Below are 14,973 nucleotides of genomic sequence, written 5' to 3'. Positions count from 1 at the left end.
AGAATGTCACAAATATTTAATAAAATGCTGAATAAAATTGTAAGATGTAAAAAAAAGAGGACAAACTTGTTTTAAGAGGCAGGAATGAAATTTTGCATCAGCTGGACTGCTATAAAATGACATGATTTTAGATCACCCACTGTCAAATCAGCATGAAAAACATCTTTTCCAGTGTAAAGTTGATATTGCAATTTTATATTTCAAGTCAAAATATTTTCAAGTCATCAAAAATTGTGCCTGCTCCCGCTATAGATACTGTACTATTTAATCTGCCTCATCCTTCCAGTCAAAAAAATGATCTTTTCTTCCACAAATACATTACTAGTACTGCAATGTTATCTTTACAACTTCTCATGCTTTGTGTCATCAGCACAAAGTAATGTCAGCAAATATTTCACAGGGCTTTTGCAATGACAGCCACTATCACAACAATAAAAAGCTATGAATTAATAACTCACTTAACAGTTTTACTGAAATAGCAGGAATGGTAAACTTAAAAGATGCAAATATCTAGGGTAGGTAGTTACTGTTCTGCCTTTAGAGCCACTGGACTTTGTGCAAATAATAAGTCACATTTCACAAATGAAAACTTTTAGATAGCATATTAATAAATATAAATTTTAACCTGATGGCTTGCTTTTTTGTACTCTTCTGGCAGGGGATCTAGCTGTCCGCCAATATCTGAATGTTTCACATCTGTGGATTCATCAGTTGTATCCTGCTTGGGCTAGATTATATTAACATGTAACTTGCAGTTAAAAGGAATTCTGACAGTTAATCTAAACAAATGGTAATAAAACAATACAATTACAGAAAGCACACTTAGTTCATGCCCAAGTAAAAACTGCAAAAGAAGATCTAGGCATCTTTGGCATCTCTTATACTGACCACATCGCAAACAATAAGATACAAAGAGCCATCACCCAGCACATGAGACACTACGAAGAGCTACTGTTCACAGTAAAGAAGAGGAAACTAAGATGGTATGGCCACATAACAAGATCAAGTGGACTCTCAAAGACCATTCTTCAGGGAACAGTGCAGGGGAAAAGAAAAATGGCAGAGGACGAAACTGACAGACAACATTGCAGAGCAGATCGGAGGGGAGCTTTGCCCTCAACCCAGGCACTCACTCACAACCATGAGAGACGGAGGCAACTGGTGCAGCACTCATCTGTACAACACCCCTATGACCCAGACAGGTGCAGGATCCGTGAATGTAAAAATGACTAATATAAATACAGTGTCACCAATTGCCAAAAATATTTATTGGAAGTAAATTGAAGGACAAGAGGATATGTACAATTCTTGGGACATTTTACCTTCGTACATCTGAGCTTGAAAAAGTATAAATCTTATTGCAATCCTTAAAACCTCTTACCTTTTTTTCAAAGTGCTCATTTTGTGCAACATGTGTTACTGATGAGGAACTCTCCTGCTGCCCAGTACAACCTACATGCCAATGAGGGCACCTGTCAATGCAAAGAAACATTTATGAGCAAAATAAAGTGACAAAGATTACGAGTAGCACAAAGTAATCTGCAATGTTTATGAGCAACTTACCCAAGTACAACTTTCAACATGTATTTTGGCAATAACCCAGTTCCCCCTCATCATGTCAATTATCAGACTACTCACTTGACTAAATGAGCAATTTCTCCAAGTTTACATTTAAAGCCAAATCAATCGGCATTCTTTAGTTTGAGCTGTAACACTTCCATACACACCCCAGAGTCACCATCAACAATAAAATAAAATTCATTTCAAAATTGTAATGAAACAATAAGCAATCCACCCATAAGATACTGTTTAAAAGTAAAGAGGACAAATACATCATTTAATCTTTTTCTTTAAAGCTCATCAACACTGAACAACTTCACATAAAATCGCCAACATCTAAAATCAGGACCACAAACCCATACTTCAACTAAAGCATTAATTCAGAAAAATAGATGGAATAGGATGAAGGGAAGACAAAAGGGAGAAAAATACCATGCTGTAACTTCAGAATAATCCCTTAATTCTGCATTGACAATAGAATCAAAGTTTCCAGACCATGAATACAGACATTGGATTAACACAAAGCCAACAGTGGATTTGAAGTTGACTAGAATGTTTTCTAAATTCCTGAATATTATTGTGTTTCAGAAAAATGTGTACATCAGCAAATCCAACTGCCTGGTTTCTCTCCAATTAAAACAACATCTTTACACCACCTTGCACAAGATAGTCATTTGACATGGGAGACACAAAGCACAAATTTACTGAGATACAATGGAAAGCTTTCATTTGTATGTTGACTAGACATAATTCCATACACAGGTACATTAAGTAGAAAAGAGAGAAACAGAATGCAGACTATAATGTTATGGTGGAGAAAGTGCAGTGCAGGTAGACAATAATGTGCAAGGGCCATAACTAGGTAGACAGATCAAAGGTTCATTTTTAAATCATATAGAAGATCCATTCAAAATAGTCTTATGACAACAGGACAGAAGCTATCCTTGAGCCTTATGGTGCACGTACTCAAGCTTTTGTATCTTCTGTCTGATGGGAGGAAGAGTAGGAAGTAGGATGACCAGGGTGGAAGGAATCCTTGATTAGGCTGGTTGCTTTTCCATGGACAGTCATGGTTGGAAAGCTGGTTTTCGTAATGCCATGCCTACATTCACAACTCTGCAGTTTCTTGCAGTCTTGCAGAGCAGTTGTCATACCAACCTTTGGATGCACTTGATAGCATTAATTACTGAAGTGCATCTGTAAATATCGGTGAGAATCATCAGGGACATGCCAGTTTTCTTAGCCTATTGAGAAACTAGAAGTGCTATGTGATTTCCAGCTACAGCATCCATGTTTTGGGCTAGGGGCAAATTGTCAGTGGTATTTACACCCATGACCTTGAAGCTCTCAACCAACACCACTTCAGCACCATTAGTACAAAGTCATTCCACTTCCTAATGTCAATGATCAACTCTTTTGCTGACAATATCACCTTGACACAGTGCCATTAGGTGTTCTCTCCTTTCTGCACTTTGCCTCATTATTGTCTGAGATTCAGTTCATTAAAGTTCAAAGCAAATTTATTATCAAACTACATACATGTTCCCATTTTCTTGTGGGTATTCAGTAATTACAAAGAATAGAATCAATGAAAATTTGCATAAGTTGCATAAATAACTGTTGTGCAAAACACAAGCTGCAAATACAGAATGATAAAAATTAACAAAAAAATAAGCAATAAATATCAAGAACATGAGATGGAGTGCTTTTATCTTGCCCAGAGGCTGCCTTCGTCGTTGCTGGAGACTTCTAATCTAGCGTCAGTGACTAAAGTCTCTCCAAAGTTATGTCAACACTCCATACTTACCCTTCCGCAATGCTTACAGAGCACTCCTCCATCCATCATTTGGTAAGTCTGATCACTCAATGCACAGGCAGAAGCTAAAACAAGAGGTGGCCATAGTTAAAGTCACCATGCTGCAGGACTGCTGTGATAGTGTCAAATGGAATGTCATTTGTGATGAGGATGTTTCCGAGTTCACAGAAGGAATCACAAGTTTTAGTTGGAAGTGCTTTGAGGATGTTGTCCCTCAAAAATCAGTCAGGGTCGATCCAAACCAGAAACCCTCTATCAACAGATTTGTGCACGCTGCACTTACTGCATGAGACAGAGCTTTTGCTGCCGGTAACCAACAGAAACTTAAGAAATGTAGCTACAATCTACACAAAGTCATCAAAGCAGCGAAACGACAGTACAGGGACAAGATCCAGACACAACTCCCAACTAACACACAGATTATGCCAAGGTCTGCATACCATTGCAGACTTCAAAGCTAAACACAGTCTCATAGTTGAGGAGTAATAACTGTTCCTGAAACTGGTGGTGGTGAGCTTCCTGTACCACCCTCCTTGATGGCAATACTGAGAAGAGAACATGGCCTGGCTGATGGGGTTCCTTGATGATGGATGCTGCTTTCCTGCGACAGCACTCCTTATAGATGTGCTCAATTGTGAGGAAAGCTTTACACGTGATGGTCTTGACCAGGGGTCGGCAACCTGCGGCTCCAGAGCCGCATGCGACTCTTTCATCTGTGCTGCGGCTCCCTGTGGCTTTGGAAAATAAATGGTCAGTATTTAATTAAAATGTATTTTATGTTAGTTTGTTAGTTTTTGAAATGTAATTCTAAATTTGAAGATTATGGTGATCTTGTACAATCTAAATAAAACGTTGTGACGACCCATTTCCTGGCACATCCGAACCGGCTCACAATTAGCCAGCGTTCACGCTAAGGGAGATAGCCTACGGGGGTTTGTGAGTACTGTCTTTTGGAGCATCCGCGCCCATGGGGGGGTGGGTTGAGGGAGGCTTAAAAGCAAGGCTGTTCAGTTCGAATAAAGTTATCTTTGACTATTTACTGACTGCGTGTAGCACACCGCTACAACGTGTTTTTATCGCTGGCTGTCCAGAGGGGAGGTGCTGAAATGCTTTGTCACGTGTCTGGAAGAAGTGAAAACTTTCCTGGGCAGCAAAGGGCTCACCTTTCCTGAGCTGGAACAACCAAAGTAGCTGGAAAATCTACACTTCATGGTAGACATGACAGCGCACCTGAACACAGTTCTTCAGGGGAAAGGACGTACAGCCCTACACATGTTGGAGGATGTTTTGGCATTCCAGCGCAAGTTGACAGTGCTTGCCAGAGATTTACAGAAAGGCACATTGTCTCACTTCCCCAATTTGAGAGAGTTCAAACAAGGTCACGACATGATAAATTCGGAGTATTTACATTCTGCAATCATCGCAATGCAAACATCGTTTGGGAAACGCTTCTGTGAGTTCAGAGAGGAAAAAAAAACACATTATCCTTCCCGGTCACTCCCCTAAGCATCAATCCATCCCTACTGAATACGACTGCACTGGCAGGTGTGAGTCAACCTGATCTTGAGATGGAACTGGCCGACATAGCCGACAAAGACATATGGGTGTCCAAGTTTAGACGCTTGACAGCAGACCTTGAAGATGTTGCCCGTCAGAAGGCCGTTCTTGCTCAGAATCACAAATGGAGTGATATCGAAAACCTCCTCACACCGGACAAACTTGTGTTCGAAACATGGAATGCTATCCCTGACATTTATTAAAAAGTATGTGCTTGGAGTCCTGTCGATCTTTGGATCCACATATGTATGTGAGCAGGTGTTCTCCAACATGAACTTTATCAAAAACAAACATCGCGCACGCCTCACAGATGACAGCTTGCGGTCCTGTGTAAAGATGAAGGTGACGTCATACAGCCCTAATGTGCAGACGCTGTGCGCTGACGTCCAGGAGCAGAAATCCCATTAACCAAGTATGATAAATATTTTAATTGCCTATTATTTTATGTATATTCATATTTTTTCATTGTTCAGTGAAATAGTCCTTTTATTTTTCAGGTTGACAGCTGGCTGACGTTATTTTTGGTTTGCTGCTGGTGGAAAATTTAAGTTTGGCATTTTTCATAAATAGAAGAAGGACTCAAATAGACATTGAGTATTTTACTTAAAAGTAACCTTCAACCCAACGTCTTTTTTTCGGAGTTCAAAATGTTTTTGTTGCATGCAGAAATGTAATTTCGTTTTCTCTGCAGGAGTTCATCGATTTCATAAATGCAACACATTATAGTTTGTTTATACATAGCATTAAGGCAAAAAAAACGTTGTATGCAGTGTTATTTCATTTTAAATGTCAAACGGGTTTTGTGGCTCCCAGTGTTTTCTTTTCTGTGGGAAACTATCAGCCTGTGATGCAACTGGTCAGTATACTCCACCATGCAGGAATAGAAGTGTAACCCTCTCACCAGGGCTCATATACAAACTCTGTTAACAGCCACTTGACCCAGAGTTGAGAAGGCCACATTTCATAACTATATACAGTGGCATGCAAAAGTTTGGGCACCCCGGTCAAAAGTTCTGTTACTGTGAATAGTTAAGCGAGTAGAAGATGAACTGATCTCCATAAGTCAAAGTTAAAAATGAAACATTCTTTTCAACATTTTAAGCAAGATCAGTGCATTATTTTTGTTTTGAACAATTTTAGAGTGAAAAAAAGGAGCACCGTGCAAAAGTTTGGGCACCCCAAGAGATTTGAGCCCTCAGATAATTTTTACCAAGGTCACAGACCTTAATTAGCTTGTTAGGGCTATGGATTGGTCACAGTCATTGTTAGGAAAGGCCAGGTGATGCAAATTTAAAAGCTTTATAAATACCCTGACTCCTCAAACCTTGTCCCAACAATCAGCTGCCATGGGCTCCTCTAAGCAGCTGCCTAGCACTCTGAAAATTAAAATAAATGATGCCCACAAAGCAGGAGAAGGCTAAAAGAAGATAGCAAAGCATTTTCAAGTAGCCGTTTCCTCAGCTTGTAATGTAAGTAAGAAATGGCAGTTTGCAGGAACAGTGGAGGTCAAGTTGAGATCTGGAAGACCAAGAAAACTTTCCAAGAGTACAGCTCGTAGGATTGCTAGAAAGGCAAATCAAAACCCCCGTTTGACTGCAAAAGACCTTCAGGAAGATTTAACAGACTCTGGAGTGGTGGTGTACTGTTCTAATATGCAACGACACCTGCACAAATATGACCTTCATGGAAGAGTCATAAAATCTTTCCTGCGTCTTCACCACAAAATTCAGTTTCAGAAGTTTGCAAAGGAACATCTAAACAAGCCTGGTGCATTTTGGAAACAAGTCCTATGGACTGATGAAGATAAAATGAACTTTTTGGCCACAATGAGCAAAGGTATGTTTGGAGAAAAAAGGGTGCAGAATTTCATGAAAAGAATACCTCTCCAACTGTTAAGCACAGGGGTGGATCGATCATGCTTTGGACTTGTGTTGCAACCAGTGGCACAGGGAACATTTCACTGGTAGAGGGAAGAATGAATTCAATTAAATACCAGCAAATTCTGAAAGCAAACATCACACCGTCTGTTAAAAAAAAAGCTGAAGATGAAGAGGATGACTTCTATAATAGGATAATGATCCTGAACACACTTCAAAATCCACAATGGACTACCTCATGAGGCGCAAGCTGAAAGTTTTGCCATGGCTCTCACAGTCATCTGACCTAAACATCATCGAAAATCTGTGGATAGACCTCAAAAGAGCAGTGCATGCAAGATGGCCCAAGAATCTCACAGAACTAGAAGCCTTTTGCGAGGAAGAATGGGCGAAAATCCCCCAAACAAGTGTAACACTTACCCAAAAGGCTGGTATATGTCTAGGGGAAACGGAGATCCAGCCACTCACCAACCCACCTCCCGTACGCGCAGGTGCTGTGAGAGTCGAGTTTATGCCTCGCACCTGCCCACAGTATCAAACCCACAACAAATACCGTTATGAAATACGCTTTAAAGAGTTTACTAAAATTAGAAGAGTATTAGGCAATACAATATATATGCAAGGGAAAAAAACAAAAAAGGCGCACACTTATCAAAGTTCAGTCAGTTTAGTGCACATCGTTGGAGCTCAAACATCGAACCATTCGACCCCTCGTCGCTTGCCTCCGACCTCCATGCCTTCACATCTTGGACAACGCCCGGTGGTCTTCCGAGCAGTGCAGCGCACGTCCACCTTCCTCAATGTCTTCCTCCCGGCTCTCTACCAAAAGCCCGCAAAAAATCCCTCCCCCAAGTTCCCAGCCTCACAAAACACAATAACATTCCCCATTGATTAACAAATGAATACAATTACCATATCAGCCATTCTAAAGCGAAACAACGGCGAGAGAAACATTTATCAGACAAAGAAGCATTCCTACTCGTAACAAACCAAAGACCCCATTTTGAGTAACATACCCAGGACATTGTACATTCTCTCCCCACCAGCAAATGTCATGCCCTTATGGCATTACTAGAGTTCCCCAAAGCTTCTTGCAACACACAAAACCCAACCCAGGTGCAGAAAGCAGTGACATAACTACCCAGAGCAGTAGAAATCACACTCTGTTCTCCTGGTACCACATATGTCAACCGCTCCGGGGGTCGCCTAATCCTCTGAGATCTCCATACCCCTTCTGCCCTACTGGGCTCCCTCTTCACCTGCGATCCCATATCCAGAATGGCTTTTGCGTAAGCTCCCTCTATCCGTAGACCCACACTGGCACGGGGACCTACCAGCCCATCTGGAATAGAGGCGTGGGCACCCGGTGGTCCCCTGGCTGATCTCTGGGAACGTGTTCCTCCAGAGGCTCCAGTCCGTTCCCTAAGTTTCCCGACACCTCCCCCTTCTTAGTCGCAGGGGGGCTTGTCCTCCGCGGAACTCCTTGTCTCTCACAATCCCACCTAAAGTGTCCCTCCTCTCCACAGTTATAGCACACCCTCGGCCGCCCACAGTCCCGCCTGAAATGCCCCTCTTTCCCACAGTTAAAGCACACGCTGCCTGCCGCCCCTCCTCTCCCAGGACGACTCCCGCTCCCACCCCACTCCATTGGTCGCCCGAGAGTGGGTATCTCACCTGTCCCTCCCCTCCAAAGGTGGTTCCCTACTCCCCGGGGGGTTGTCAATCCTCCACCCAGCCACCACTTCCTGTATCGCTGAAGATCGCTCCCGTAGGCCCGCGCCCCTTTTCCGCCCCAACGCTCTCTCTTCCTCCCGCACCTCTCTGATCAGTTGCCCGAACGATGGAGGGGGACCTTTCCTATAAGCCTGCCGGATAGTCCATGCCACCTTGTCCTCCTCCGGAGAGCCACTGAATATCTGACTCATCCTCACGCTAGCCACGTCAGTCGCCTTCACTACCCCCGGGCGCCACAGCCCCGAGAGCATCCCCTCCATCCTAAGTATGTACTCGGAGAGCTTTTCCCCTCTCCGTTGTTCCAGCGTTGGAACTCTGCTAAAAGCAGCCAGGGTTCCCCTGACAACCCAAACGCTCCCTCCAAAACTTCTAGGCATTCCTCCACTGAGGCCCCAGGCTTCTCAGCTTTCAACTCCCGGATGGTTTTGGCTGCTAAACCCCTCAAACTTCCCACCAATCACTGCCTCTTCTCCTCCTCCGAGCCTGGCCACTCCTCTAACATCAAGGACGTATGCTCGATCCAGGTCTCATAGTCCACCTCCCCGTCCGGAGTAGGTTTGGCTCCGGAGAACACCCCCAGCTTCAGCCGTGGCCTCTCGGCCACCCCCACCAGGGAATTAAGTGCGGCTGCCAGCTCTGAGGCTTCCACCCTACCTGTGGGGCGAGGCCTAGTCACGACTCCCTCTTCCCACCTCCCTTTACTAGTGCCGGCCACCTCTTGGGGGTCCCCCTCTAGCTCTAGCTCCTCCTCCGATGTCTCCTCAGCCTCATCCTTGGAGAAGGAGTGGAGCCCCCACAGCCCCTCCTCCCCCAGTATACTGACTTTCGCCGGCAGTTCCACCGTCCTGACGTCAGCACTCGTACTAACCAACACCCAGCTAGACTCCACCTCTTTACCACACCGTCCAGCTACCAATTCTACCTGCCCAATACCTTTTACCAAACTTAACCCCCACACTACCGCGTCTCCCAAAACTCGAAAATCCACTCCGCTCACTACGCATGCATACTGTACTGGTACACCTTCAAATTTGCACCAGCTAACAATCTTATCTCTGTCCATCTCCGCTCTGCTGCCTGCGCGATTCCACAGCCCCGAGACAATCCAATCCCGGGCGAGCACCCCACAAATGTAACACTTACCCAAAAGGCTGGTATATGTCTAGGGCAGGGGTCAGCAACCTTTACCACTGAAAGAGCCACTTGGACCCGTTTCCCACAGAAAAGAAAACACTGGGAGCCGCAAAACCCATTTGACATTTAAAATGAAATAACACTGCATACAACGTTTTGTTTTGTCTTTGCTATGTATAAACAAACTATAATGTGTTGCAATTTATGAAATTTATGAAATTGATGAACTCCTGCAGAGAAAACGAAATTACATTTCTGCATGCAACAAAAACATTTTGACCTCCGAAAAAAAGACGTTGGGTTGAAGGTTACTTTTAAGTAAAATACTCAACGTCTATTTGAGTCCTTCTTGTATTTATGAAAAACGCCAAACTTAAATTTGCCGCCAGCAGCAAACCAAAAATAACGTCAGCCAGCTGTCAACCTGAAAAATAAAAGGACTATTTCACTGAACAATGAAAACATATGAATATACGTAAAATAATAGGCAATTAAAATATTTATCATCCTTGTTCAGGTTGACTCACACCTGACAATGCAGTCGTATTCAGTAGGGATGGATCGATGCTTAGGGGAGTGACCGGAAAGGATAATGTGTTTTTTTCCTCACTGAACTCACAGAAGCGTTTCCCAAACGATGTTTGCATTGCGATGATTGCAGAATGTAAATACTCCGAATTTATCATGTCGTGACCTTGTTTGAACTCTCTCAAATTGGGGAAGTGAGACAATGTGCCTTTCTGTAAATCTCTGGCAAGCAACGTCAACTTGCGCTGGAATGCCAAAACATCCTCCAACATGTGCAGGGCTGTACGTCCTTACCCCGTTGAAGAGCTTTGTTCAGCGTGTTCAGGTGCGCTGTCATGTCTACCATGAAGTGTAGCTTTTCCAGCCACTCTGGCTGTTCCAGCTCAGGAAAGGTGAGCCCTTTGCTGCCCAGGAAAGTTTTCACTTCTTCCAGACACACGACAAAGCGTTTCAGCACCTCCCCCTGGACAGTCAGCGATAAAAACACGTTGTAGCGGTGTGCTACACGCAGTCAGTAAACTGCAGTCAAAGATAGCTTTATTCGAACTAAACAGCCTTGCTTTTAAGCCTCCCTCAACCCGCCCCCCATGGGCGCGGATGCTGCAAAAGACACGTACTCACAAACCCCCGTAGGCTATCTCCCTTAGCCTGAACGCTGGCTAATTGTGAGCCGGTTCGGATGTGTCAGGAAATGGGTCGCCACAACGTCTTATTTAGATTGTACAAGATCACCATAATCTTCAAATTTAGATTTACATTTCAAAAACTAACAAACTAACATAAAATACATTTTAATTAAATACTGACCATGTAGCAGTGTGCTACACGCAGCGCTAAAATTACGACACGGAGTCGGTAACTGCAGTCGAAGGAAAAAACTTTATTCGAAATCTTCAGCCTCACTTTTAAGCCTCCCTCAACCTGCCCCCCACGGCGCAGAGGCTCCAAAGCTCTGTGCTCGCAAACCCCCGTAGGCTATCTAATTGTGAGTCGGTTCGGATGTGCCAGGAAAAGGGTCGCCACAACCAATTATTTCCCAAAGCAACAGGGAGCCGCAGCACAGACGTAAAAGAGCCACATGTGGCTCCGGAGCCGCGGGTTGCCGACCCCCGGTCTAGGGGAAACGGAGATCCAGCCACTCACCAACCCACCTCCCGTACATGCAGGTGCTGTGAGAATCAAGTTTATGTCTCGCGCCCGCCAACAGTGTCAAACCCACAACAAATACCGTTATGAAATACACTTTAAAGAGTTTACTAAAATTAAAAGAGTATTAGGCAATACAATATATAAGGAAAAAAAAACAAAAGGCGCCAACTTATCAAAGTTCAGTCTGTTTAGTGCACTCGTTGGAGCTCAACCATCGAACCATTCGACCCTTCATCGCTTGCCTCCGACTTCCACGTCTTCCACCCCGAACTCCCCGGTGGTCTTCCGAGCGCACGTCCACCTTCCTTGGCGACTTTCTCCCGACTCACTTCACACTCCCAGCCCGCACAACCCCTCCCCCAAGTTCCCAGCCTCACAAATCACAGTAACATTCCCCATTGATTAACAAATGAATACAATTACCATATCAGCCATTCTAAAGAGAAACACTTATCCGACAAAGAAGCATTCCTACTCATAACAAACCAAAGACCCCATTTTAAGTAACATACCCAGGACATTGTACACAAGATTTGAAAAACTTAACTGGCTACAGAAAGCATTTACAGGCTGTGATACTTGCCAAAGGCAGTGTTACTAAGTACTGACCATGCAGGGTGCCCAAACTTTTGCTTTGGACCCTTTCCCTTTTTTGTTATTTTAGAACTGTAAATGCTGGAAATAAGTAATCTAGATTAGAATATTAAAAAAGTGTCATCTTTAACTTTATGCCTTTTGGAAATCAGGACATCTTTTACTCGCTTAGCTATTCACAGTAACAGAAATTTTGACCACGGGTGCCCAAACATTTGCATGCCACTGTATGTCTCGGGTCTGTATGATTTGGGTTCCAACCAAACAGAAACATCATGAAGTCCCTATTAAAGCAGCCTCAATTCGAGCAAATGCTGTGTAAAGACTGCCCATACACAATTATTGGTCAGCAAGATACAAGAGCTTGTATACTGCATAAAATTATAAAGAAAGCATATTTACCAATTACAGCTTTATCAAACAGTTAACAGAAAGAGGAAAGAAAATGAAAGGGCCTATTACAGTTAAACCAGTCCTATGTGCATATGACTGTTGGAGTTCATACTGGAGTATTCAGGGTATATTACTTACTCACATGCTAGACCCACAGTCTGTGTGAAAGCACTGATCATATTCCAAATTTCCCTTGGAGTCCATCTCAAATAAACTGGCTCTCTTTCAGGTGCATTGGCTCCTCTTCCTTGGATCCATGTATCTGCACACAGCAATTCTTACAATGGGGGCTCTCCTTCCAATAGCATTCTGCAGCATCTTCCCTTGTGCACCACTCTGCAGTTCCCACCAAAAAGACCCAAACCAGACTACTGTCCTTCAGAAATCTCTTCCCCACAGCTCTCTGGAACTTTCTCACAGTCCACAATCTTGATTGGCTGACTCTCATTCCTAAGCTGAGCAACATGGGTTCTTATTTTAGCCGAAGCCAAAACACTTTCCAACATGGCACACTACTTTACTCCTGTACCCCCTCCACCACAAATAGTCATGTCCTCATGAATTTGGAACTATCAAACCATTATTAATGACACTGTATTCAAATGAATTTCATGATATCAGGACCCCAATTCTATTTGTAAATGCAAGTAACAAATCTCACTATTGGGATGGATGCAATAGTCTTTCCCCAGTGCATCAAATGCCAGCTTATTTGGGGTTTCCTGACTCAAACCATCTTATCTTGTCAGCTTCTTCAGCCTCAGGCACTACAGTCGGCCCTCCTTATCCGCGAGGGATTGGTTCTGGGCCCCTCGCGGAAACCAAAAAATGCAGATGCTCAAGTCTCTTATTCAACCTATCTCAGTGCGGTGAACATTAGGACCTAGCAGCGGAGCTCTGAATCCGCAGTGTTTCTGTTCACAAAAATAATCACGATCACGATTGAAAATAAAGTGGAAATAATAAAGCGATCAGAAAGAGATGAAACGGTATTGGTCATTGGAAAAGCATTAGGCTACAGTTGGTCAACGATCGGAACAATTTTGAAGGAAAAAGCGAGAAAGTCTCTGCCCCGATGAAAGCTACAATTATTACTAAGCAATGCAGTGGCTTCATTATTGGGCTTTGGGATTTTGGGTTTTTGATCCTCCACATCAACCTGGCACAAACGGGCAGCGCGCTCAGGAGCGAACTGTCACTGTATCACCCAGTGCTGAAACATACGTTTCTTAAGTGTTTTATATGCATAGAAAGATAAAATATATACTATACACTATGACAAACGTTTGATTGACACTAAATACTGGATGTACCTGTTTTGACTTGCTCAGTACGAGAACTTAGTTTGTTTCGATCCCAATCCACGATAACCTACGCACTATACTTTAAATCATCTATATTACTTATAATACCAATACAATGTAAATGTTATGTAAAATAGTTGTTATACTGCATTGTTGAGGGAACAATAACAATAAAGTCTAAACATGCTCAAACAACAAGTGCTGGAAGAGCACTTCCGGTTTTTTTTGATTCACGGTTGGTTGAACTTAACGGATAATGATGGCTGACTATACTTGCGATTTTTCTGTCTTCGAGAGGATGCCTCCCCATCTATTATTCATACCTTCTGACGACTCAGGTCCCCCTCCTGACCCATGACTGAACTTAACTTCCTTCAGTTTAAACAGATGCTGCTGGACATCTTCGACCTCTGCCAGTGCTAACCAGTGAGACCTCTCCCAGAAAAGTGCATCCCATGTCACTCTAATAGTGTGGCAAGTACCCTTGAAGTAACTAACATCAAACTCATCAGTAGAAGAGACACCTTCATGTTACAACACCTTCTCAGTTAATCTCCTTTTTCATTCTTCAGGTATCAGTGAATCACCAAAATTGAATGACTTCGACGTCAACTTCCTCAATCCAGGAGACTTTGTCTTCCATTTTCCCTATGAAACTAGATATTACTGTCACAAGAAAAAGACGGGCAATCTGCAATCCATGTCTAAAGTAACATCTTTTCCTGAGGTGTTCTTGATAATCACCATCATCCTGTTTGCGTAGACAGCTGAAGATTTCTGCAGTTCAGGTCTCACCAGCACTCCTGCAGGCAAGCATGTCTCTTCCTCCTGCTCATCAGGAGCATCCACTTGAATCATCAAGGCTCTGGGCACTCTGGAAAATCTGGGGGTTCCTGTCACTCCAGGAGATAACAGTGACATGCTTAGACTGGTGTACCACACAGTTACTAGTTTCTGCTCATCATCCTGCTTTGAACCTTCTCAAGAGCAGCTCTGAACAAAGGGTGAATGGATAACGTTTTCAAAAAGCTCTCTCCATTTCTCCCCTTGGATGCTCCCACAAGCCTTCACACAATGGAAGTATGCATTCTCACAAAAATGGAAGCTATTCAGCAGCTTTCCTCTGCATTGCAGGCCGGTTTTGGTTTGGGTCTGGTTTCTCACTGGATGTGTCACGTTTAGCTGAAACATTAGCAGACATCCATCGAGTCATCTCAGCTCAAAGATTTTCCACCTCATTCCTCTAAAGCTCTTTCGCAGTGGCATCACGGCTCACTTTAGCAGAAGTTACCACTGAAGATGCAACTGCTTTTGGGAATGCTCCACT

At 43.4% G+C, this 14,973-nt stretch overlaps 1 protein-coding gene across 2 annotated transcripts in view; it reads right to left on the bottom strand.

Moving 5' to 3' along the window:
- suco (SUN domain containing ossification factor) overlaps positions 1-14,973 on the bottom strand; it is a 141,928-nt gene that overhangs the window by 79,317 nt on the left and 47,638 nt on the right. For both annotated transcript variants that reach the window (XM_059984819.1, XM_059984820.1), the window contains exons 2-3: positions 1,382-1,472; positions 626-727 (exon numbers count right to left, since the gene is read on the bottom strand). In XM_059984819.1, the coding sequence (XP_059840802.1) occupies positions 626-727; positions 1,382-1,472 (193 nt within the window). The remainder of the gene's footprint in view (positions 1-625; positions 728-1,381; positions 1,473-14,973) is intronic.

The sequence above is a fragment of the Hypanus sabinus genome, chromosome 11 (assembly GCF_030144855.1).
Source record: "Hypanus sabinus isolate sHypSab1 chromosome 11, sHypSab1.hap1, whole genome shotgun sequence".
In the NCBI taxonomy this organism is placed as follows: domain Eukaryota; kingdom Metazoa; phylum Chordata; class Chondrichthyes; order Myliobatiformes; family Dasyatidae; genus Hypanus; species Hypanus sabinus.
Note: the sequence above shows the minus strand (reverse complement) of the source record. Positions and strands in the feature narration are given on the sequence as shown.